This window comes from Oncorhynchus gorbuscha, linkage group LG22, assembly GCF_021184085.1.
Source record: "Oncorhynchus gorbuscha isolate QuinsamMale2020 ecotype Even-year linkage group LG22, OgorEven_v1.0, whole genome shotgun sequence".
Classification (NCBI taxonomy): Eukaryota; Metazoa; Chordata; class Actinopteri; order Salmoniformes; family Salmonidae; genus Oncorhynchus; species Oncorhynchus gorbuscha.
Window position 1 is genome coordinate 34,659,041 of NC_060194.1, and position 27,593 is coordinate 34,686,633.

General features: G+C 43.1%; 1 protein-coding gene across 1 annotated transcript in view; it reads left to right on the forward strand.

Moving 5' to 3' along the window:
* The first annotated feature begins 245 nt into the window (after positions 1-245).
* The window catches only part of LOC124009195 (carbonic anhydrase 4-like), a 32,354-nt gene continuing 5,006 nt past the window's right edge, over positions 246-27,593 (forward strand). Inside the window, exons 1-8 of the mRNA XM_046320757.1 lie at positions 246-279; positions 4,190-4,256; positions 4,354-4,380; positions 5,511-5,681; positions 6,323-6,471; positions 6,907-7,002; positions 7,116-7,194; positions 7,358-7,521. Of these exons, the coding sequence (XP_046176713.1) occupies positions 4,190-4,256; positions 4,354-4,380; positions 5,511-5,681; positions 6,323-6,471; positions 6,907-7,002; positions 7,116-7,194; positions 7,358-7,521 (753 nt within the window). The 5' untranslated portion in view covers positions 246-279. The remainder of the gene's footprint in view (positions 280-4,189; positions 4,257-4,353; positions 4,381-5,510; positions 5,682-6,322; positions 6,472-6,906; positions 7,003-7,115; positions 7,195-7,357; positions 7,522-27,593) is intronic.

A 27,593-nucleotide genomic window follows, 5' to 3' on the forward strand; every position in this document is an offset into this window, starting at 1 on the left:
ACTCTGAAGACAATATTTTGATTTTCATAAAAAAATTCTTAAGGTCCAAGTTAGTCTTTCATTAGGTACTGCATATCTTTCCTGGCAAACCTCACCTAACTTTCTGCTTTTCAAATGGGTGTTCTTTTTACAGTATTACACAACTTGAAACCCCCCAAGCCTATTGAAAAAAGGAGGCGTGTTTATCGTTTCTAGTTGAGGTGTACGACTGAATAAAATGAGGGAGGATGGGAGGCTGAGTGCACAGGACGGAGAGGTGAAGACAGGTGCAGCTTCAAGGTAAGAGGAGTCTGGCATTCATGCAAACAGACATTTATGGCACAATATACCCTGCTTTTACTATATGACATGTTTGAGGTGGCACACATCTCATTGACTAGGCTGGGCTAAGAAGTAACATCTGTTTTAATGCATTTATGCCATTTAGAGCCACATCAGGGAAAACAGTCTAAACAAATGTATATTTACTCACGTTTGCTGCTGGGATACACAAAGGAAACTAAAAAAATTAATTGAGTTTTGCACTAGAAGCTGGAAGATACCCAACAACAGGTGAAGGTGGAGTTTTAATGCCAGCCTTTCCCGACAAACATTGTGGCCATGTTCCCCTGCTAAGACGTGGCATGCATCAACCAATGATTGGGTACTACTGTGTCATTGATGTGGATAGCTGATACATAAAATACCTATCAAGGCGTTGTAAGAGCTGGCATGCGTCAGAAATCCTTGGGCGGAGGTACAGTACATGCCTATTAAGTCATAGGAGCATTAGCAGCTCTTAAAGTGCCATAACCACATTTTGGCCTTTGTAACACAAGCTCTGTTGAGTTATACCTACTATAATACGCTTAACTTGCTATAATAACTAAATCATTTGAATTGATTGCATTTATATATTGCCTTTCCAGCTGCTCAAAGTGCTGAAAATGGGGGGCAAACTCACCTCATCCACCATAAATGTGTAGCACCCACTTGGGTGATGCATGGCAACCATCTGTGCCAGAACACGCACCACACATCAGCTATCAGGTGGAGAGGTGAGGAGTGTTATTTGCCAATATGGAATGAGGGGCATGATTAGGTGGTCATGATGGAAATGGGGCCATGATGTGATTTTACGGACAGGATCTAAATTTGATCACCCTGTTGCAGGAGATTGAAACCTTTGTAGTGTATTTGAGGTTTAAAAAGGCTTCTAAAGTTTGTAATTTCCACTTTGAATGTTTCATTTATATTTTTGTTCGGTATATACTGAAAACATACTACCGTTCAAAAGCTTGGGGTCACTTAGAAATGTCCTTGTTTTTGAAAGAAAATCCATTTTTTTTGTCCATTTAAAATAACATCAAATTGATCAGAAATACAGTGTAGACATTGTTACTGTTGTAAATGACTATTGTAGCTGGAAACGGCTGATTTGTTTATGGAATATCTACATAGGCGTACAGAGGCCCATTATCAGCAACCATCACTCCTGTGTTCCAATGTACGTTGTGTTAGCTAATCCAAGTTGATCATTTTTATAAGGCCTTTCGCAATTACGTTAGCACATCTGAAAACTGCTTTTCTGATTAAAGAAGCAATAAACCTGGCCTCCATTACACTAGTTGAGTATCTAGAGCGTCAGCATTTTCGGGTTCAATTACAGGCTCAAAATGGCCACAACTGAGCAAGAGGACAGGTATATTAGAGTGTCTAGTTTGAGAAACAGACACCTCACAAGTCCTCAACTGGCAGCTTCATTAAATAGTAACCTCCAAAACACCAGTCTCAACGTCAACAGTGAAGAGGCGAATCCGGGATGCTGGCAGCAGGGGTTCAAACTCCAGAACCCAGTTCCTTCATTGGAATATAAACATGTATTTTATCTAACAAAACTATGCTACAATTTATCTCTGGGACCCTCAGGATGAGAAATCAGAGTAAGATTATTGAATGTAAGTACATTATTTACTTTCAGAGGTGAATGTATCCAACCAGTTGCCGTGATAAATGTTTTTTGTTGTTGTGCACTCTCCTAAAAAAATAGCAAGGTGTATTTTCACTGTAATAGCTACTGTAATTGGACAGTGCAGTTAGATTAAAAAAACCTTAAGGATCGGACCCTTTGTTTCAATATTCACCTAAAATGACATACCCAAATGTAACTGCCTGTAGCTCAGGACCTGAAGCAAGGATATGCATATTCTTGATACCATTTTAAAGGAAACACTTTGAACTTTATGCAAATTTGAAACGAATGTAGGAAAATACAACACATTGGATCTGGTAAAAGATCTGGTATAATACAAAGGGAAAAAATGTTTTTTTTAATCAGATTTTTTCTATCCTCTGTGAAATGCAAGAGAAAGGCCACAATTTATTATTCCACTCTAGGCACCATTTAGAATTTGGCCATTAGATGGCAGTAGTGTATGTGCAAAGTTTTAGACTGATCCAATGAACCATTGCATTTCTGCCCAAATGTGCCTAATTCGTTATTTAATAAATTTTTAAGTTCATAACTGTGCACTCTCCTCAAACAATAGCATGATATTCTTTCTCTGTAATATCTACTGTAAATTGGACAGTGTAGTTAGATTAACAATAATTTAAGATTTCTGCTCATATCAGATGTTTCTTACAACCTCATGCTAATCACATTAGCTCATGTTAGCTCAACCGTCCCATGGAGAGAATTGTAAAAGTTTCTAGCAATGCTTGTATCTAAGGAAGGAAATATATCTATTCCCAAATATTTAAAGTAGAAATTTAGTCCTCCATCTGGGTCTTAATTAAGAGGCAGTAGGGCAGATTTGGTTGGATTTATTTTATAACTTGAGATGGAACTGAATTTGAAACCGCGTTTGGGTGGGATTGAGATATATTGTCTAGATAAAGAAAGATATCATCGCTGTATAATGAGATGATGTGATCTGCAGAATTGAGAGATATTAGTGTAATTTCTTTCAATTGTCAAATTTGCCTAGGCCAGCGGTTCCATAGACAATAAAAAAACAGTGGTGAGATGGGATGACCTTTCCTGCTACTTCTAGTTATTTGGAACAGAACAGAGCAGGTATTGCCTGTTATTACTATGGCTGAGGGATTGTCATACAGTATTGTAATCATATCAATGAAATTGGAGCCAAGTCCCATACTGTACGTTCCAAAACTGACCAAAGATGTGAACATTCTAATTCATCAAAAGCTTTTTCTGCGTTGAGAGAGAGAACTGCCCAAGGAGCTTTGGCTTCTGATGAAGCATGTTAGATATGTAATAGACAACAGAGATTATCGGGGATAATCGTTTTTTACAAACCAGCTTTGGTTCGGATGTACCAATTTGGGTTTTGAGTTTTGAGACGGGACGGCATGATTTGAGAACATAGTTTAATATCTGTGTCTATCAAAGTTAAAGGGCGATAGTGAGAGCACTTGTTGGCCTCCTTACCTTTTTTTATGAAAGCGAAATTAGTGCTGTATTTACATCCATTTCAAATGAACGGCTATGCTTATCATTTCAACTAACAGTGGACCTGATTGGTTCCAAAATTTTAAATAGACCTCAGGAGGAATAATATCACAACCAGGTGATTTGCCTTCATTCATGTTATCCAATTCCCTTTTGAGTTCAAGGTGAGAGGTTCAGGCTCCCAGCAAGCCGTTAAAATGTGGTTGTTTATCTACCTTACTTGAATGCAATGACTGTCACTCTGGATAACGTGTCTGCTAAATTACCAAGATGTAAATGTAAAAGGAACACTTGCAAAGCACACTGGGGATTATACTAATGAGCTTCACTACTAAACAAGACCAAATTTGGTCAGTCTGGACCAAATCTGAACCAATCATAGAAGTTTAGTAAGCATAGTACAGCACAGTACAATACAGTAGAGCATAGTAAAGTATAGTGGAGTACGGTAGATTCCCGAACATGTGAAATGTAGACGTCTACTTTTAGGTCAAATCAAGGCCGGTTCGGACCGGGACAGATCTGAACCAATCATAAACATCTATCTTTGTGGACGTTGTGACGTTGAAGTCAAGGCCGGTCCGTACCGGACCAAATATCTGCATTTGAAGATGTTAAAATCAAAGCCAGGGGGGACTGACCAAATTTGAACAACTTTTTAACGTCCATGGACGTCCAGCGTCAGTCGCTGCTCAGTGGGCTCTCCATTCATAATTGCCTTCATCTCACCTTCAGATGAATCGACTTGTGGTTATCATTGCGACTATCCTTGTCCCCACTGGATACAGTGCTGCAGAAGTTTGTAAGTGATTATTTTATTATTTTGTTAGCCTGTGACTGTCTTCTGCTATACATTTTGTGACTCTTTGCATAACTTTTCCCCTTTTCAATTTTAACAGTGTGGTGTTACCATGATCCTAGTTGTAGTAAGTATTGATTTTAACCCCATGGTTACAGTGTACACTGAGTATACAAAACATTAGGAACACCTTCTTAATATTGAGTTGGACAGCCTCAATTCATCGGGGCATGGACTCTACAAGGTGTCGAAAGCATTCCACAGGGATGCTGGCCCATGTTGTAATGATCTTTGTCTGCTGTTAGAAGAGAGGCAGACTGAAATGCAGCGTGTAGGTTACTCATGACCTTTAATAAATAATAATAATAAATAAAGTGGTACATGAAATAATTGAAAATACAAAAACAACAAACAAGTGAAACAAAATACAGCCTATCTGGTGACTAACACTAAGACAGGTACAATCACCCACGAAATACAACGCGCACTCAGGCTACCTAAATACGGTTCCCAATCCGAGACAACTAGAATCAGCTGACTCCAATTAGGAATCGCCTCAGGCAGCCAAGCCTAACTAGACACACCCCTAATAATACACACTCCCAATTAATACAAACCCTAATACGAAATACAACATATAAACCCATGTCACACCCTGGCCTACCCAAACATATAACAAAAACACAAGATACAATGACCAAGGCGTGACACATGTTGACTCAGTTGTGTCAAGTTGGCTGGATATCCTTTGGGTGGTGGAACATTCTTGATACACATGGAAAACTGTTGAGCATGAAAAACAAATCAGCTTTGCAGTTCTTGACACAAGCCGGTGCTCCTCTCACGTACTACCATACCCTGTTTGAAGGCACTTCAATCTTTTGTCTTGCCAATTCACCCGCTGAATGATACACAATCTCAATTGTCACAAGGCATAATAAACCTTCTTTAACCTGTATCTTCCTTCTTGAACCTGTCTCTTCCCCCCCATCTACACTGATTGAAGCGATTTTAACAAGTGCTATAAATAAGCTTTCACCTGGATTCACCTGGTCAGTCTTTGTCATGGAAAAAGCAGGTGTTAATGTTTTGTGTACTCAGTGTAATTTTTATTCACAAATTGTACATTAAGTATTTGCTTGAAGTGATTGTAATGGCAGTGGATAAGAGACTATAGAATTTATATATTAGCATATTATATGACACTTATAAAACAATGGTATATTGTAACCATTGTATGATTGATTCCATGTTAAGATGACACTACTTGGTCCACCATTGCCAGTGAACATTGCAATGGATCCCGTCAGTCTCCCATCAACATCATCTCCACGTCGGCAGTGGGCGACGCAAACCTGGCTGAATTCAACTTCACCAAATACGGAGACAACTCTACAATGAAGAATATCAAGAACACTGGCGAAACTGGTGAGGAGATTGAATAGATGACTTGCCTTCTCAATCCATCTGTGGTGGAAAAAGTACCCAATTTTCATAGTTGAGTAAAAGTAAAGATACCTTAAAAGAAAATGACACAAGTAAAAGTGAAAGTCACCCAGTAAAATACTACTTGAGTAAAGTAAAGTCCACAAGTATTTAGTTTTAAAGTATAAATCATTTAAAATGTCTTATATTAAGAACCAGACAACACAATTATTAGTATTTTTTTAAATTTAAGGATTGCCAGGGGAACAGTTCAACACTCAGACAAAATTCATAAAGGAAACATTTGTGTTTAGTGAGTCTGCCAGATCAGAGGCAGAGATGACCAGGGATGGGATGTTCTCATTAGACAAAGCTGTCATCAAGGCAAAGGGTGGCTACTTTGAAGAATCTCAAATATGAAATATATTTTGATTTGTTTATCCCTTTTTTGGTTACTACATGATTATATTGTTTCATAGTTTTCATGTCTTTACTATTATCCAACAATGTATAAAATAAAATAAAAACTGGAATGAGTAAGTGTGATCAAACTTTTGACTTGTACTGTATGTACCAAACCAGGAACCTTAATGTTCGAAATGTAACCAATTCCTCTCTTTTTGTTCCTCCTCTCTTTCTTTCAGTCAAAGTGACGCTCACAAGTGGTGTCCAGGTTACAGGTGGGGCACTGTCTGAGGCCTATGACAGCCTGCAGTTTCACCTCCACTGGGGGAATGGTACCTCAGTACCTGGGTCGGAGCACACAGTGGATGGAACCCGCTACCCCATGGAGGTATGGGAAGGTTCAACGCAACCCACCCCACCACCCTTCATGGATTGGAGCATGCATGGCTGGAGGGAGTTTCCACCATATTCCAAATACTAGTCCGTTACATTTGTTTGTTTATTTGAATCACCATTAGCTTTTGTTGAAGCAGCAGCTACTCTTCCTGTGGTCCTTTTAAATTCATCAGGAGAAATGTATGAGTGTACTTCGGGCGAAAAGAAGAGAATCTGAATGTAGCCCATGTTACATGTGGTGAATGTTTATACTAATGCAAATATACCACACTGCAATGGGTCAATATCAAGGTCTTAGTGATCTTTGAAGAGCTGTATATTATGGCCGATTGTAAATGTATTATTTTTAAATGTATTATTCCAACGTTTGAATTTCCCAATGGATTCAGATAACTATTTAGATCAACTATTATGCTTCACCTTTCAGTTGCACATAGTAAATGCCAAGTCTTCGCTCAATGGTAACACGACCACGGCCGTTGCAGACAGCACAGGACTCGCTGCTCTTGGCTTCTTCATAGAGGTGAGAGGATGCTTTAACCTTCATAGAAATGGCGTCCATTTGTCCACAGTAGATTAGGCATTTTAATGTTTTATTGCTGTTTTTGATGACTAAAGTCTTTGTTTATCAAACAGGCCATGCCGGGTAATGCAACTGGTTCACCAGCAGCCTGGAATACTCTGACATCATACTTGGCCAACATCACACTAAAAGGTGAGAGGAGAGATTTAACTGGTTCTGATTTGATCAAGAACTACTTTCTCAAAATAAAGTTTGTAATGATTTTTTTCTCTATTTATTCAAAATGAGTAATTTTCTTGTTCAATTTCAGTAGCATATAATTTTATATACGTTTTTTCTTTCTCTCTTCCTCAAGATGATATTGTAAACATTACTCATGCTATTTCATTGGATGAGCTCCTGGAAGGGGTGGACCGTACCAAATACTACCGTTACCTTGGCTCCCTGACTACTCCAAATTGCAATGAGGCTGTGGTTTGGACCGTGTTCAAGGATCCTATCAAAGTCAGCCAGGACTTGGTGAGTTTGTGCAACAATTATACCATAAACTCAACACCATGGACTATAATCCCATATCGGTAACACTTTAAAATAAGGTTCCATTTGTAAAGAGTTTATAAAGGAGTTATAAATGTTATTAACAATTGTTGAATAATTTGTAAATGCTTTATAAACCAATGAAAAGTTATATCGAATTGGTCAAAATAGTGCAATAACTGGTCAGTGTTTGCAAAATATTGAGCTAGTATTTACATCCAGTTATTAACCATTAATAAATGCACTTAGAAAATGCTTATAAGATTAACCCTTATGTGTTATCATATAACCTCATTTTCAATATTTGCACAGTTGAACAGTGATTTTCTCACTTTTGGGTGTGATGCATAGGTGCTCTGTCCAAGGAACATAAGAGGTTTCTTTTAATGATGTGTCTAGACCACAAGGTTCCCTCGGGGACTGCTGCCCAGAAGAAATATCAGCATGTGCAGAGAAGCACGAGATTGAACTTCACTCAACTTTCTAGAGTTTTCCCTTCAGTTAACACTATCAACGTTTCCCTTTACTGTGGGAATTGTGATGGAATCAACGCAATATTAATCAAATCAAATCAAATCAAATTTATTTATATAGCCCTTCGTACATCAGCTGATATCTCAAAGTGCTGTACAGAAACCCAGCCTAAAACCCCAAACAGCAAACAATGCAGGTGTAAAAGCACGGTGGCTAGGAAAAAACTCCCTAGAAAGGCCAAAACCTAGGAAGAAACCTAGAGAGGAACCGGGCTATGTGGGGTGGCCAGTCCTCTTTCTGGCTGTGCCGGGTAGAGATTATAACAGAACATGACCAAGATGTTCAAATGTTCATAAATGACCAGCATGGTCAAATAATAATAAGGCAGAACAGTTGAAACTGGAGCAGCAGCACAGTCAGATGGACTGGGGACAGCAAGGAGCCATCATGTCAGGTAGTCCTGGGGCACGGTCCTAGGGCTCAGGTCCTCCGAGAGAGAGAAAGAAAGAGAGAATTAGAGAGAGCATATGTGGGTGGCCAGTCCTCTTCTGGCTGTGCCAGGTGGAGATTATAACAGAACGTGGCCAAGATGTTCAAATGTTCATAAATGACCAGCATGGTTGAATAATAGTAAGGCAGAACAGTTGAAACTGGAGCAGGAGCATGGCCAGGTGGACTGGGGACAGCAAGGAGTCCTCATGTCAGGTAGTCCTGGGACATGGTCCTAGGGCCCAGGCCAGTTGAAACTGGAGCAGCAGCATGGCCAGGTGGACTGGGGACAGCAAGGAGTCATCATGTCAGGTAGTCCTGGGGCATGGTTCTAGGGCTCAGGTCCTCCGAGAGAGAGAAAGAAAGAGAGAAGGAGAGAATTAGAGAACGCACACTTATAGATTTACACAGGACACCGAATAGGACAGGAGAAGTACTCCAGATAAACAAACTGACCCTAGCCCCCCGACACATAAACTACTGCAGCATAAATACTGGAGGCTGAGACAGGAGGGGTCAGGAGACACTGTGGCCCCATCCGAGGACACCCCCCGGACAGGGCCAAACAGGAAGGATATAACCCCACCCACTTTGCCAAAGCACAGCCCCCACACCACTAGAGGGAAATCTTCAACCACCAACTTACCATCCTGAGACAAGGCCGAGTATAGCCCACAAAGATCTCCGACACGGTACAACCCACTTAGCCACTTTCAATGCAACATACCGAAACATAACGAACTATGCAAGACTTAGTATGGAAAATAAACTATGCAAAATATTTTGTGGTAATCAAATCAAATCAAATTTCAAATCAAATCTAATTTGATTTGTCACATACACATGGTTAGCAGATGTTAATGCGAGTGTAGCGAAATGCTTGTGCTTCTAGTTCCGACAATGCAGTAATAACCAACAAGTAATCTAGCTAACAATTCCAAAACTACAAGTGTAAGGGGATAAAGAATATGTACATAAAGATATATGAATGAGTGATGGTACAGAGCGGCACAGGCAAGATACAGTAGATGGTATTGAGTGCAGTATATACATATGAGATGAGTATGTAAACAAAGTGGCATAGTTAAAGTGGCTAGTGATACATGTATTACATAAGGATGCAGTAGATGATATAGGGTACAGTATATACGTATACATATGAGATGAATAATGTAGGGTATGTAAACATTATATTGGGTAGCATTGTTTAAAGTGAATAGTGATATATTTTACATAATCTCCCATCAATTCCCATTATTAAAGTGGCTGGAGTTGAGTCAGTGTGTTGGCAGCAGCCACTCAATGTTAGTGGTGGCTGTTTAACAGTCTGATGGCCTTGAGATAGATAACTGTTTTTCAGTCTATCGGTCCCAGCTTTGATGCACCTGTACTGACCTCACCTTCTGGATGATAGCGGGGTGAACAGGCAGTGGCTCGGGTGGAGCAGTTGCCGTACCAGGCGGTGATACAGCACGAATTTCTTCAGCCTCCTGAGGTTGAAGATGCGCTGCTGTGCCTTCTTCACGATGCTGTCTGTGTGGGTGGACCAATTCAGTTTGTCTGTGATGTGTACGCCGAGGAACTTAAAACGTACTACCCTCTCCACTACTCTTCCATCGATGTGGATAGGGGTGTGTTCCCTCTGCTGTTTCCTGAAGTCCACAATCATCTCCTTAGTTTTGTTGATGTTGAGTGTGAGGTTATTTTCCTGACACCACACTCCGAGGGCCCTCACCACCTCCCTGTAGGCCGTCTCGTTGTTGTTGGTAATCAAGCCTACCACTGTTGTGTCGTCCGCAAACTTCATGATTGAGTTGGAGGCGTGCGTGGCCACGCAGTCGTGGGTGAACAGGGAGTACAGGAGAGGGCTCAGAACGTTGAGGATCAGCGGGGTGGAGATGTTGTTGCCTGCCCTCACCACCCGGGGGCGACCCGTCAGGAAGTCCAGTACCCAGTTGCACAGGTCGGGGTCGAGACCCAGGGTCTCGAGCTTGATGACGAGCTTGGAGGGCACTATGGTGTTAAATGCCGAGCTGTAGTCGATGAACAGCATTCTCACATAGGTATTCCTCTTGTCCAGATGGGTTAGGGCAGTGTGCAGTGTGGTTGAGATTGCATCGTCTGTGGACCTATTTGGGCGGTAAGCAAATTGGAGTTGGTCTAGGGTGTCAGGTAGGGTGGAGGTGATATGGTCCTTGACTAGTCTCTCAAAGCACTTCATGATGACGGAAGTGAGTGCTACGGGGCGGTAGTCGTTTAGCTCAGTTACCTTAGCTTTCTTGGGAACAGGAACAATGGTGGCCCTCTTGAAGCATGTGGGAACAGCAGACTGGTATAGGGATTGATTGAATATGTCCGTAAACACACCGGCCAGCTGGTCTGCGCATGTTCTGAGGGCACGGCTGGGGATGCCGTCTGGGCCTGCAGCCCTGCGAGGGCTGACACGTTTAAATGTTTTCCTCACGTCGGCTGCAGTGAAGGAGAGTCCGCATGTTTTAGTTGCGGGCCGTGTCAGTGGCACTGTATTGTCCTCAAGGCGGGCAAAAAAGTTATTTAGTCTGCCTGGGAGCAAGACATCCTGGTCCGTGTAGGCAGAAGGCAGAAGGCATCATAGTAGAATTCTATTGCATTGACAGGCACGACTCAGGCCCACACTCTAGGTGCGGTCTGGTGCGCCATAACCAATCAGAGCTGCAGTAGGCCTACATGAAAATCGACCAATGCCATATATGGATCTGTGCCATTTACTTTGAACGGGACTGTTTTTACAGCATGAGCGGTTGTGAGTCGATGTGCTTGTTTTGAGATCAAAGTGAGAGCAACATGTAGCAACCTGTGCACATTTGTTAATATCCTTTGTTAGTTAGTGAGTTATTAGCCCATTTATAGATAGTTTGTAGTCAGCAATGGGGGAGTGATTGCTTCTTAGAAGAGCACACGTCTGCATTTCTAGACATCTTTGAAAAGAGAGTCAGGTAAAGAGCATTTTTTTGCCTTAACATTCTCTGAATTATTTGAGAACATTCCTAATGTCAAACCAGTTGGAGAACGTTCCTAGAACATGACGAAAATTTAAATGACATGTAACCAAGTTTGAACTTTTAACAAACATTCTGTTAAAGTAATGAAATACCAAGAAAATAAAGGTTCCTTAAATGTGCTGAGAATGTTCCAAATGCACTATTCCCAGAAAGTTGTGGGAAGTTTGTATGTAAAATAATCATAGGACAACCACACTCTTGCTGTCAGAGTTGTGTGTATAGGTGGCAGGGAAGTCAGGCGCAGGAGAGTCAAACGGAGTGTAAATGGAGTCTTTTAATATAAGTCCGCTTAACATGCTCCAAACACTAAATACGTACATAGACAAACGAACATGGGTACGAGGACCTGTCGCGCACCTATACAACCTAAAACAACACTTGACATAAAACAATCTCTGACAAAGACATGAGGGGAAACAGAGGGTTAAATACACAACAGGTAATGAATGGGATTGAAAACAGGTGTGTGGGAAGACAAGACAAAACCAATGGAAATTAGTTTATCAGAAGCTTCTAAATACATGACATAATTTTCAGGAATTTTCCAAGCTGTTTAAAGGCACAGTCAACTTAGTGCATGTAAACTTCTGACCAACCAGAATTGTGATACAGTGAATTATAAGTGAAATAATCTGTCTGTAAACAATTGTTGGAAAAATGACGTGTGTCATGCACAAAGTAGATGTCCTAACCGTCTTGCCAAAACTATAATTTGTTAAAACTTCTCTTCCTGTCTGCATGACGAGCCCAAGTAAACTGCATGTAGCTCAGGCCCTGAAGCCAGGATATGCATATAATTGGAAAGAAAACCGTTTGAAGGTTGTGGAAATGTTATAATAATGTAAGAGAATATAACATAGTAGATATGGTATATGGATATGGAGAAAATCCAAAGAAAAACCAACCTGACATATTTTTTGAGAGACCATCCTCTTAGAAACGTAAGAGAATGAAGTGTCGTGGAAATTTCCTTAATTACCAAATGATGAAAGAGCAAATCACACACCAGTCAGAGTTATGCTTAATCTTCACCTTTAATAATAATTAAGCTTTTGCAATAGCATTTTGACTTTCAACATTTCAGTATCTCTAATGAAAAGTTGAGAGTCGTCAACATAATGGCAACTGGAATCTTTTATAGCAAAGATCCACCCCCCTAGACGGCATGACAAACCACAGGACTTAGGAACTTACACAAAGAAAGACTTTACTTCAGAGAGGAGTTCCCCCTAGCCAGACAGCATTGGCTATAAATTATCGTTCAGTTTGGTCTCCTAAACAAAGCTCTTATCCTGTCCTTGGTACAAAATGGTACCAAGACATTACCCCCACCAAATGATATATATCAATTGTCATCTAAGACACTCCCATCCCAAATACAACTAATTCTGGACAAGCTCACGGAGAGGAAAGTGAGCCATTAGGTTCCAGACACTGCCATCCTCCTCTCCCCAATGAGAAAAGTAGGGAGTGACTGGCACACAGACATTGTGGAGCCAAGAGATAATTGGTTCCCCATCAATCATCCCTTCACATGGTTTAAAAATAAGTTTACACATGATGACAAGCTTGACCTCTCCCCTCTCTGCGGCCCAAGTAGCTTAACCCTGACAGAGAACAGATGACTGCAAATGGCCACCACTATAGTACAACAAAATACATTCTGATGAGAAGTAACTCACAAGCATATACTGAAAATAAAACATCTTATCTATGTTACCCAACTAATTCTGATTAATCCCCAACATGCCCCTCTCAAGGGACCAAGTCCTTTCTGAAGAATCAGAATAGTAACCTGGTACCTTACTAACAGTAGTTGCAGAGTATATAATACAATTTAAAAATCCATAATCAAAATTGAAAGATAATAAAGAATCAAATCCCTTCAATGTAAGTATTCACCCTTCAGAAACTGAGTTTACAATGTTTATACCATAATACAGACTTGCACCTGTTTAAACATATAGAATAATACATTTTTTGAGTAAAAATAAAATTAACAAAACATATAAATGCTCCCAGAATTACAAGAGAACCAGTGTCTAAACGCAGGCCTCATTACAACCTACAGGATAGTCATCCCTCTAAGTCATCATGCTTAGAATATAGTCAGGAATAGGGACTAGGTCAGGGAAATCATTCATATACAGTGAACCCTCTCTATCTACACTGTCCAGTGAGAATATTTCACTGTGTTCACCTGATTGTTGTCCATCAATCTCAGATTCCTCATCTACACCTACTTCATTTGCAAGCAAGGGCATAGTAAGAACAACATCAACCACTTTATTAAACTATTTCTTCACACAAATGATAATTAGCAACAGAGCAATCAGTAATATTAGACCATAGATGAACCAGTGGAAAATGGTCGCAGCCCAAGCACCAAACACTGACTGAATCCATCCTAACGGATTCCAGTTGATGTCAGGCTGGTGTTCCCTTTCGATAACACCCCTAAGCTCTTTCAAATGTTCCACTACAATAGTCAAACTGTCATCTCCCTGGGGTATAAATGTACAACAGTGATCTCCTATAATTTGACACACCCCTCCTTCACGTGCTAGCAACATGTCAAGTGCCACCTTATTTTGTGTTGCCATGAGTTGAGTGGCTTGTAATTTTGGTCTTGTCATAGAAAACCCTGCAGTGGTCAAATTTACCAGGGATTCCAAATGATATCCTAGCCTATCCTAGCCTATCCATGTGCATTATCTGATGCCCCATACCAGGAGATTAAACCACGCCAGAACTTTTCCAATTTCAAGGATCGTTGAGAGGCACTAGGGACATTATTGTATTGTGAGATGTCCCTCTTAATTAGTCTTAACCTGCTTGGAATAGAGGAATTAGTTTTATGCATTACCACAAGGGAGATGTTTAGTTTACCAAAAATACAGCACCCTGTCCAATTTGTGGGTAGGTAGAGATAAGCTTTATCCCCACAAATCCAATAATGATCAGTAAATGTTGCCGAGCCAAATTGATGAGGAGAACGATCGTCAGTTTCAGCATCAATAATGGTGTGTCCCACCCTCAGTTTAATGGGGTATCCAGAGCTGCATGTTCCCTTCTTCCAGCTACATCCTATTGGGAAAACACTATAATTGATACATGTTGACATTCCCAGATAGGATTCATTCAATTGTGGTATGGAAATATTGCTTGGATTGTGACAATGACAGGTCCTAAATGGGGTTCGCCGGGGTTGGACTTGAATAGGTTCTGGTACACGGGATCTAGGTTCTAAGATGATTCAACTACACCAATGTGAACAATCAAATCCCCCCCGTAAATATTTTGTTGATGACAAATTACCATTACTGCATTTATCCCTCAGTGTTCTACCTAGTGAAGGTTGACCCCCTGTGTTCTCATTTGACAAGAGTGCCTCTAGTGCACATAGTGTCATTAATGCTGAACTCTACTGAATACTGTAAGAATGGGGAGATTGCTGAATGTGGAAACAAGCTACATACATAACAGGAGGTATTTCCTAACATCAGTTCAGTCTTTACTGTATAGTTAAGCAGTGACCACCATGTGTTTCCCTCGTGATTCCTACTGTGATGCTCATCTAGTGGATGCATTGACCTTCTTCTTTTTCGATATGGGAGTGGCTATTGTTTGCTGGACTCCTGTCCTGAGCCTGCTGTTGGCTCGAGCTGGAGTGGCTGTTATTTAAGTCCCGCAGTGGGACTCAACGGTTATTAGTCCGTACCATGTTGTCTTTCCAGGACCGGTTGTCCTTGAGTCACTGTCCATATGGCAACTGTAATGAGAAGGCTCAAGACCAGAGCAAGAAACATGATGCGTAGAGTCTGGGCCTGATCCTTCCATCTAGTCGGTGACTTCCGGCATCTCTGGTCCTCCATCCTCAGGTTCTGGTGGGCAGTATGGCACCTTCCTGCAGTGATTGGCATGGATCCAAGTAGACCTCTCAGCTACGTGAACAGCAGTGGGGGCAATCAGCATCACCTGGTATGGTCCAGTCCACCTCTGCTGGTTCCAATGCTTTCATCTCAGGTCTTTCACCACCACCCAGTCACCTGGTTGCAGTTTGTGCAGGATCCCCACCAGTGGCTGGGGTAGAGCCGCTTTCACCCTGGGAAAAATAGCCTTCAGAACATTGTTTAGAGTAGTACAATAACTTACCATGTCATCGTCACAGCCCATCAGTGTCAGCTTGTTGTGTGGGAAGGGAGAATTAATCATCCTCATTGGTCTACCTGTCAGAACCTCATGAGGAGCCAATCCCGTGGTTCTGTGGGGCCTCCCTCGTATGTACATCAGAGCCAGGGGGATCACAGTGACCCAAGAAAGCCCCGTCTCTGCCATAAGCTTCACCACCTTAGATTTCAGGGTTTGATTAGCGCCTTCAATTAAACCACCGGATTGCGGCCTATAGCTACAATGGGTCCTGAGGTCTATCTGCAGACTCTCAGACAAGGTCTGTATCACTAGGTTTACAAAGTGTGAGCCATTGTCCCTGGTTAATTTAGATGGTAACCCCCACCTTGGGATGATCTCCCTAAGGAGATTCTTGGCTACTGCCATAGCAGTGGAATGTCGATATGGGAATGCCTCTACCCACTTGGAGAAGGCATCCACTATCACCAGACAATATTTGTAACCTTGACAAGGAGAGAGTTCAATAAAATCCATCATTATGTGTTTTAATAGTCCTTCAGGGGTCGGATGAGCCGGCAGTGGTATGGGAATCCCTCTTCCCATGTTGTTAGTCATACAAATCACATATTTTGCACAAAATTGTTCAGCAAACACAGAAAACCCAGGTGCAAACCAAAATGTATTTACAAAATCAACAACTCCCCCTTTGACACATGATCCCTTCCATGTGACAACTTAACTAAGTAGGGGAAACATGAACGTGGTAAGACTGGTCATATGTAGACTGTCGTTTCCACTTCCTCAACTCAACGGGACCTACAGAGGATTGCAAGTCAGAGATATCAGTGGGAGAGAAGAGGTTATTATCAGAAGGTAAAACCATCTGTAACACAGGGGCCTCTAAGGAGACAGCTGCTGCCTTAGCTGCCAAGTCAGCCATAGCATTACCTTTGGAGACAGGGTCGGAAGAGTTAGCATGAGCAAGGCACTTACAAACAGAAATTTCAGGAGGGAGCAAAATAGCTTTTAGCAAGTTATCAACATGTTTTGAATGAGAGATCGCCTTACCAGAGGAGGTCAGGAAGCCGCACCGTTTCCACAGAGTACCAAAATCATGTACCACACCAAAGGCATATCTGCTATCTGTATAGATTGTAGCAGACTGGCCTTTAGCTAATATGCAAGCTCTAGTGAGTGCAAAGAGTTCTGCTGCTTGAGCAGAAAGGTGGGAGGGTAATTTAGCACTTTCCAGTGTGGTTGAGGCAGTAGTCACCGCATATGCAACCAATGGTTCTCCTTTCTCAGAACGCTGAGCAGAGCCATCTACAAACAGTTCCAAATGTGCATTTTGCAAAGGGACATCAGTTAAATCCGACCTTGGTTTAGAGACAAGCTCCAACAGTTCAGCACAGTCGTGCGGCTCTCCATCATCCTCAGTGGGTAACAAAGTAGCAGGATTTAACACAGTGCACCTCTTCAGGGTTACATGACACATTGTCAGAAGAACATTCTTATAATGGAGCAGTCGAGCTGGTGTTAGATGGGCCGTCTTTGCCCGTGAAATAAGAGCATGTACAGCATGAGGAACATGTACAGTGAGTTCACACATGGCAACAATGTCTGCACAAGCCAACACAGCTTCAGTAGCAGCAGCCACAGCTCTCAAACAACAAACCAGACCTCTGGCCACACTGTCCAGCTGTTTGGAATAATACCCAACTGTGCGCTGCTTTCCTCCATGTTCCTGTGTTAAAACAGATGACATAAAACCATTTTTCTCACAAACAAAGAGGTTAACCTCTTGCTCCTACCTGACACGCAGGCGTCCCATCTAGACATCTGGAAATGCAAATGCGCTACGCTAAATGCTAAACAAAGCCTAGGCAAATGACAAGACTGTTGACATCGTGTGGAAGCTGTAGGTATTGCAACCTCAGCCCCATTTATTGTGGTTCGCCTTTATCAATGGGTTGAAGTGGCGGATGGATATATATTTCCATTTTCAGTGATCAGATTTTCCTGCGCTTTTCGATGAAACGCACGTTCTATTATAGTCACAGCCGTGATTTAACCAGTTTTATAAACGTCTGAGTGTTTTCTATCCACACATAGTAATCATATGCATATACTATATTCCTGGCATGAGCAGCAGGACGCTGAAATGTTGCGCGATTTTTAACAGAATGTTCGAAAAAGTAGGGGGTAGGAGTAACAGGTTAAAAGGTTTAGAAAGTAAATCGAAGTAAATCGCTTTCGTAGAAACGTGAAAGCAAACCAGAACTGAGATTCTGGTGCCACTGGAATACTGAAAAATGCATTTGTCAAATCAATCACAGAGAACCACTCTGCTGTGGGTGGTACCGTCCCCAACAGTGTAGTAACATTAGGAACCACCGGGGCACGGGCAAAAACTGCATCGTTCACAGGTCTTAAGTCCTGGACAAATCTCCAATCACCTGAAGTTTTTCTAACAGGCAAGATAGGGGTGTTACAGGGTGATTCTGGACAGGGAATTAAAGCACCATTAGCTAACAAGGATGCATGAACAGGTGTAATACCTGCTATTTGCCTACTGAGTGGATACTGTGCTCTAGATGGGCGCCTGGTATCTTTAGGAGTGACTACCATTGGCTCAGCTCCCTTTATTCTCCCAAAATCATACTTGTCCCTTGCCCATAGTCATTCAGGGACGCCTCTCAGGAGGGGTGAGTCTTCACTCAACAACATGATATTGGTAGAAAAAGAAAAACACCATGCACACCCCTCTCAGTTGGTGTTCCCCAACTGAGTGGGTAACAACTTGTCATTGTGCTGGGTGAATAAGTTGACCCATCAGGGCACATCTCCCAGTCTGTAGCATCAACCAAGCATTTCATCCAAATTACAGTATCCACCCATTCTACTCTGTCTGATTTTGCCAGGAACACATGTGGTGCGCTATCCTCAAACAGGTAGAGCTCTTTCTGTGCAGGGGTTAGATTAACCCCTAAAGCACAGAAATCACTGCTACAGTATATACCCTCACACTGCACTGACCCATTCTGTAATGTATCACACAGCCATTGTTTCTCATAATGGATGTCTCTTGTCAATGGTGAAAAATGGGAGGTGCAATGTAAGCCTGCTGCAGACATGAAACTGCCCTCGTGGCCCCAATGGGTTTTGGCCATTGAGAAAACACGAGCAATATTGGGCACCTCATCATCAACATCCCATGCATAATACCAGTCACAACACTTAGACATTAACATCAATTGCTCCCCCACTTTCTCCTCTTCCTCATGAATAACAGTTAAACCGGTTCGGCCACATGTTATGTTGATGCCAAGTTTACACAGGAGGTCCCTGCCCATCAGATTGACAGGACAGTGGTCAGAGTAGAGAAATTGATGTTGACACTTCTCCTCACAAAAGGCATAGTTACCTGCTCTCTGAGTGGGAGGCCTGAAGCCCCTACAGTTTTGACTATTTCATTAGACATGGGAGGTTTTATCATAGGCTTGCAGTTAATGACAGACATAGCAGCCCCACTATCAACAAGAAATATTAATGACTCACCATTGACGCAAGCCTCCACTGTTGGCTCTACTCTCGGAAGGGTGTGACACTTTAAAAACAAATGCTCTTGTTGCTCTGAGGATTTTAGCACAACTGTCCCTGTCTTCTCATCATGTCAATACTCCTCCCCCTGTCCTGGATTGTACAGGGTCGTCTGTGCCGGCGGCCTCGTCTGCCAGGCTCCAGTTTGTCCTCTGCCTGGAGGGACCCCTTGTGGTCCCCACTGTTGCTGTTGCTGGACCCCGTGAGGTGGCCCGACCTGCCATTGGTTGGGAGGTGGCTGCGACGGGTGTTGTTGGAATGGGGCTGTCCATGCATGTGCTCCTTTTCCTTCTCCTCTTGCCCCCTCCTCTCGGGCCCCTCTTCTCGGTCCGCCCCTGCCTTTGTTTCTCTGTGGATTCGTTGGCTCAGAGCAGTCAGCAGCAAACTTACCCGGCTTCCCACAGTTGTAGCACCTGTGCACTCCACCCCCTCGTCCTGTCCCTGCTGGGGCTGCTCCCTGGTAAAACGTCATCTGAGCAGCCTGTAGTTTCTGTGTCTTTACTTTTTATGCCTTTATTTTTTCTTCCTTCTGAGTACTTTGTTGTCCCTCAGCATGCTTGCAGTGCTGTACCACCGTTGCTAATGGCTCAGTCTCCCAACTGATGCAGGTAGGCTGCACAGCTTTCTCCAGGCCCGGTGTCAGACCCCTCACCAGGGCGTCTTTCAGCAGATCCCCATATGCATGTTCGTTTGGTCTGATACCACTGTGTAGCCTGAAACAGGTCTCAAGTCTCTTTCTGAAAGCCTCCAGGCCCTCATCTTTCTTCATAGTGCATTCTCTGATAGCAGTCCAGTCAGTTTTAGTTGGATACATCTCCACAATCCTGGCCAGCAGCGCTGTTATCTGGTCCTGATATGCGCCATTCTCAGCCCACAGGTAGTTGCAATCAAACTGTCCCCGTACATCCGCCCACCTGAGTCCCAGTTTCTTTTTACAGATATGGGCTATCTCAGCAGCAGATGGTTTGTATTGACCCACGAACACCCTCATCTCTGCTGAATATTTCACAGCGTCCTTACTTGGGTCTGGTAGGTCCTCTACAATGTCTTTGATTTCATCATGTCTCCACGTCCTCTGGACATACACAATGGGGTTCCATGCTGCAGCGGCAGCAGCATTAGCATCAACAGGTCGAGGCTGAGGGTTAGGACAGGCCATCAGAGGGTATTGATGATACATGTCTGATGCTGGGTCATATTGGAAGGGGGTAGAGACACGCCTCTCCGTCCTGGCCCATAGACAGTCCTTTTACGGGTGAGTCAGCTGGGGTGTCCCTCCGTCCTCACTTTCCTCACTGGAGCTGAGTGGAGGAGCCTTGAGAAAAGGATTGTTGATTTTTTTCCCTTCTGGCGTGCTCCCCCCACTGCGCCTCCAGTGAGACTGGCCGGAGTCACTCCAGACCCTGCCAGGACTTCAGCCAGGCTCCGTGCCAGACGATCAATCACCGTGGTGTTGGAAGAGACAGGGGGTGGGGCTGCAGGTTGTAGTGGTCTTGCATCCAGCGGATCAACAGGAGGCGCCTGAGGAGGAGGGAGGTCCGGCAACACCGGGTAGAGAGTTTGAGGAGTACAGTAGGGAGGGGGACAGTCTCTGTCATCATCATCCTTCCTAGTCCTTCTCACTGTTTCATCTTTCCCCTTCTTTTCTCCTTCCTCAGTCTGAACTACATATTCTGACAGGGTTTTCCCAGAAATGTGTCCTGTCTTTTCTTCCATTTGTCAGCTTCCCTTTCCCATTTCCTGAATTTCACCCAGTCAATTTGATCCTTTTTTCCTAGTTTACCTTCCTTCTCTACCAATCTCTGTCTTATCTCATCTAACAGCGTCATACTTAGTGTCCCTGTCAAAGGAAAACCACCCTACCCCATTTATCTACCATAAACTTCAAGGCTCCAGTAGGAGGGTCCGGAATGCCTGGTTCTTTGCACTCGCGCAAAGTGTTACAACAGAAATACCTTAAGTACTTCACACATAATTTTACTGATCACCCACACAGAACTGGTCAGATGTCTCCACAGAACATCAGAACATAAAAAAGGTTACCCACACAGAGTCAACCTACCGCACCCACACAGAACGCTCCTACAAAGCAAAATACTCACACAGAGTAACCAAGGGCATACCTGGCTAGCACATTTAAAATAATTGGAATTTACCACCTCTGAGGGTCACTTAGACAATCACACAGACACACAGAATGAGGTCCTTCTTCCAATAGGGCTTCACCAAGTGCCATGTTTCACACAGAATACACAGTTCCCTGGCCCTCACCCCACAGACCGCACCAATCCCCACTGTGATCAATTCAGTGTCAGGACGGCTCTAAGAGAGAGGGAACATAGAATGGTTCCAAACACTGCCATCCTCCTCTCCCCGATTGGGAAAGGTGGGGAGTGACTGGCACACAGACATTGTGGAGCCAAGAGATAATTGGTTCCCCATCAATCATCCCTTCACATGGTTTAAAATATATGTTTACACATGATGACAAGCTTGACCTCTCCCCTTTCTGCGGCCCAAGTAGCTTAACCTGTTAGTCCTACCCACACCGTATTCGGTAGCGTAATCATAGCCTCAAGCTCATTACCATAACGCAACGTTAGCGATTTCTAAAAATCGCAAATGAAATGAAATAAATATGCCTATCCTCAAGCTTATCCTTTTCTTAACAATCCTGTTGTCTCAGATTTTCAAAATATGCTTTAGAACCAGAGAAAATCAATAATTTGTGTAAGAGTGGTGATAGCTAGCTTAGCATTTAGCGTTAGCATTTAGCACGCAACATATTCACAAAAACCAGCAAAGGGATCAAATAAAATAATTTACCTTTGAAGAACTTCAGATGTTTCAATGAGGAGACTCTCAGTTACATAGCAGATGTCCAGTTTTTCCTGAAAGATGCTTGTGTAGGACACAACGTTCCATTTTGTTACTATGCATTTGGCTACCGAAACTAACCGAAAATTCAGTCACCTACACGTCAAACTTTTTTCCGAATTAACTCCATAATATCGACTGAAACATAGAAAACGTTGTTTGAATCCATCCTCAAGGTGTTTTGTCATATATCTCTTCATTGAAATGCCATTCCTGGAAGCCTGCATTGTTCTCAGATTCGGATGGAAAAATACTGGTACCTGACTTTTGCGCACCAATTTCCACGCAGACACCGTGCGGGACCCCTGGTAAATGTAGTCTCTTATGGTCAATCTTCCAATGATATGCCTACAAATACGTCACAATGCTGCAGACACCTTGGGGAAACGATAGGAAGTGTCCGTTCATTCCTGTCGCATTCACAGCCATATAAGGCGATCATGGAAAACGTGCCATCAGAAATCCTGTTGATTTCCTGGTCGCTCAAACATCTTGGTTTTGCCTGTAGGTTTTGTTCTAAGGCACTCACAGTGAAAATCTTTGCAGTTCTGGAATCGTCAGAGTGTCTTCTTTCCAAAACTATCAATTCCAAGCATAGTCGAGCATCTTTTCGTGACAAAATATTGCGCTAAAAACGGGCATGTCTTTTTATCCAAAAATGAAATACTGCCCCTAGAGTCTTAACCGGTTAACCCTGACAGAGAACAGATGACTGCAAATGGCCACCACTATAGTACAACAAAATACATTCTAAAGAGAAGTAACTCACAAGCATATAATGAAAATAAAACATCTTATCTATGTTACCCAACTAATTCTGATTAATCCCCAACAGAAGACAGGACACACCTGCTAAAATCGGTTTCCTATTGAACATTCTTCTTTCTGTTAGAAATATTATAGTTTGATTACATTTTAGGGTATCTGAGGGGTAAATAGAAACATATTTTGAATTGTTGAAACAAAGTTTAAGGGTAGATTTTCAGAGTGGATTACTCAAATCGATGTCGACAACTAAACTGACTTTTTGGGATATAAAGAAGGATTATATCTAAAACAAACACTACATGTTATAACTGGGACCCTTTGGATGACAAATTAGAGGAAGATTTTAAGTGAAAAAAAAATTAAGTGAATATTTAATTGTTATTTGTGAATTTCTGAAACCTGTGCCGGTGGAAAAATATTTTGAAGTGGGGCTCCATCCTCAAACAATCGCATGGCATGTTTTCGCTGTAATAGATACTGTAAATTGGACAGTGCAGTTAGATTAACCTCTTGCGACGAGCAATCCCGTATGCGGGAGCGTAATCATAGCCTCAAATGCATTAGCATAACGCAGCGGACATAAATACCCCTAGAAACTTTTCCCATTCATGAAAATCGCAAATGAAATTAAATAAATATATTCAAACACAAGCTTAGCCTTTTGTTAACACTGTCATCTCAGATTTTCAAAATATGCGTTATAGCCAACGCTGGACAAGCATTTGTGTAAGTTTATCATGGCATAATGCTATGCTAGGCTCTGCTGGCAGCAGGCAACATTTTCACGAAAATAAGAAAAGCAACCAAATGAAATCATTTACCTTTGAAGAACTTCAGATGCTTTCAATCAGGAGACTCCCAGTTAGATAGCAAATGTTCCTTTTTTCCCCAAAATATTTTTTTAGGCAAAATGGCTCCCGTTTCTTCATCATGCTTGGCTGAGAAATCGACCGGAAAATGCTGCAACTATAACGGCAAACTTTTTTCAAAATTTGCTCCATGTAATATCGACAGAAACACGGAAACGTTGTTTAGGATCCATCCTCAAAGTGTTTTTAACATATATATTCGATAATATATCCGTCAAGGCAATTGGTTTCTCATAAGAAGCGATTGGGAAAATGGCTACCTCAGTATTTTACGCGAGATTTTCTGCGGGAGACACCATGTGACCACATGCTATATATGGTCCCTTACGGCCATTCTTCAATGGAAATGTCTAAAAGACGTCACAATGCTGTAGAGACCTTGGGGAATACGTGGAAAACGTAAGCTCATTTGTAGCTCATTCACAGCCATATAAGGAGTCATTGGCATGAGGCAGTTTTAAAAAATGTGGCACTTCCTGGTTGGATTTTTATCTGAGTTTCGCCTGTAACATCAGTTCTGTGGCACTCACAGACAATATCTTTGCAGTTTTGGAAATGTCAGTGTTTTCTTTCTAAAGCTGTCAATTATATGCATACTCGAGCATCTTTTCGTGGCGAAATATCTTGATTAAAACGGAAACGTTTTTCATCCAAAAGTTTTAATAGCGCCCCCTAATGCATAAGAATTTTATATTTCAGCCGATATAAGACACATATGTACATAAATGTTTAACACCCATAATATTCATGATTATTTATTTGAATTGATATGAATATGAATATTGTTGTTCATTTACATGTGTATAGATATAGATACAGTGCCTTGCGAAAGTATTCGGCCCTCTTGAACTTTGCGACCTTTTGCAACCTTTTGCCACATTTCAGGATATATAAAACTGTATTTTTTTGTGAAGAATCACCAACAAGTGGGACACAATCATGAAGTGGAACGACATTTATTGGATATTTCAAACTTTTTTAACAAATCAAAAACTGAAAAATTGGGCGTGCGAAATTATTCAGCCCCCTTAAGTTAATACTTTGTAGCGCCACCTTTTGCTGCGATTACAGCTGTAAGTCACTTGGGGTATGTCTCTATCAGTTTTGCACATCGAGAGACTGAAATTTGTTCCCATTCCTCCTTGCAAAACAGCTCGAGCTCAGTGAAGTTGGATGGAGTGTTATGCAGGTGAATGAGGACCCAAAAGCGACTTGGCGAAAACAGAGTCTTTAATCCAGTAAAGGAAATATGCAATACTCCTAGACAAATCGGAGCGGTAAATAAAGCATAAAAAACAATTCCACTCGTAATGACGAGAACAGACTGGAGACTCGATCATAAACTGTAGGTTGCCTCGGGAAGGCACTTGACCGTAGCAGACTCAGACACCTGCTCACCACACAGCATCTGAGGGAAACACGACACGACAGGGCGATACAAAGACACAGCACGGTGAACAATATACAAGGATCCGACAGGACAGAAACGGAAAACAAGGGGAGAAATAGGGACTCTAATCAGGGGAAAAGATAGGGAACAGGAGTGGAAAGACTAAATGATTGATTAGGGGAATAGGAACAGCTGGGAGCAGGAACGGAACGATAGAGAGAAGAGAGAGAGGAGGGAGAGAGAGAAAAAAGGGAACGAACCTAAAAGACCAGCAGGGGGAAAACGAACAGAAGGAAAAGCAAAATGACAAGACAATATAAGACAAAACATGACAGTACCCCCCACTCACCGAGCGCCTCCTGGCGCACTCGAGGAGGAATCCTGGCGGCAACGGAGGAAATCATCAATCAGTGAACGGTCCAGCACGTCCCGAGACGGAACCCAACTCCTCTCCTCAGGACCGTAACCCTCCCAATCCACTAAGTATTGGTGACCCGTCCCCGAGAACGCATGTCCATGATCCTACGTACCTTGTAAATAGGTGCGCTCTCGACAAGGACGGGAGGGGGAGGGAAGACGAACGGGGTGCGAAGAAAGGGCTTGACACAGGAGACATGGAAGACAGGATGGACGCGACGAAGATGTCGCGGAAGAAGCAGTCGCACAGCGACAGGATTGACGACCTGGGAGACACGGAACGGACCAATGAACCGCGGAGTCAACTTACGAGAAGCTGTCGTAAGAGGAAGGTTGCGAGTGGAAAGCCACACTCTCTGGCCGCAACAATAGCTTGGACTCTTAATCCTACGTTTATTGGCGGCTCTCACAGTCTGTGCCCTGTAACGGCAAAGTGCAGACCTCACCCTCCTCCAGGTGCGCTCACAACGTTGGACAAACGCTTGAGCGGAGGGAACGCTGGACTCGGCAAGCTGGGATGAGAACAGAGGAGGCTGGTAACCCAGACTACTCTGAAACGGAGATAACCCGGTAGCAGACGAAGGAAGCGAGTTGTGAGCGTATTCTGCCCAGGGGAGCTGTTCTGCCCAAGACGCAGGGTTTCTGAAAGAAAGGCTGCGTAGTATGCGACCAATCGTCTGATTGGCCCTCTCTGCTTGACCGTTAGACTGGGGATGAAACCCGGAAGAGAGACTGACGGACGCACCAATCAAACGACAGAACTCCCTCCAAAACTGTGACGTGAATTGCGGGCCTCTGTCTGAAACGGCGTCTAACGGGAGGCCATGAATTCTGAACACATTCTCGATGATGATTTGTGCCGTCTCCTTAGCGGAAGGAAGTTTAGCGAGTGGAATGAAATGTGCCGCCTTAGAGAACCTATCGACAACCGTAAGAATCACAGTCTTCCCCGCAGACAAAGGCAGACCGGTAATGAAGTCTAGGGCGATGTGAGACCATGGTCGAGAAGGAATGGGAAGCGGTCTGAGACGACCGGCAGGAGGAGAGTTACCTGACTTAGTCTGCGCGCAGTCCGAACAAGCAGCCACGAAACGGTGCGTGTCACGCTCCTGAGTCGGCCACCAAAAGCACTGGCGAATAGAAGCAAGAGTGCCTCGAACGCCGGGATGACCAGCTAACTTGGCAGAGTGAGCCCACTGAAGAACAGCCAGACGAGTAGAAACAGGAATGAAAAGAAGGTTACTAGGACAAGCGCGCGGCGACGCAGTGTGCGTGAGTGCTTGCTTAACCTGTCTTTCAATTCCCCAGACTGTCAACCCGACAACACGCCCATAAGGAAGAATCCCCTCGGGATCAGTAGAAGCCACAGAAGAACTAAAAAGACGGGATAAGGCATCAGGCTTGGTGTTCTTGCTACCCGGACGATAAGAAATCACAAACTCGAAACGAGCGAAAAACAACGCCCAACGAGCTTGACGAGCATTAAGTCGTTTGGCAGAACGGATGTACTCAAGGTTCTTATGGTCTGTCCAAACGACAAAAGGAACGGTCGCCCCGTCCAACCACTGTCGCCATTCGCCTAGGGCTAAGCGGATGGCGAGCAGTTCGCGGTTACCCACATCATAGTTGCGTTCAGATGGCGACAGGCGATGAGAAAAATAAGCGCAAGGATGAACCTTATCGTCAGACTGGAAGCGCTGGGATAGAATGGCTCCCACGCCTACCTCTGAAGCGTCAACCTCGACAATGAATTGTCTAGTGACGTCAGGAGTAACGAGGATAGGAGCGGACGTAAAACGTTCTTTTAGAAGATCAAAAGCTCCCTGGGCGGAACCGGACCACTTAAAACACGTCTTGACAGAAGTAAGAGCTGTGAGAGGGGCAGCAACTTGACCGAAATTACAAATGAAACGCCGATAGAAATTAGCGAAACCTAGAAAGCGCTGCAACTCGACACGTGACCTTGGAACGGGCCAATCACTGACAGCTTGGACCTTA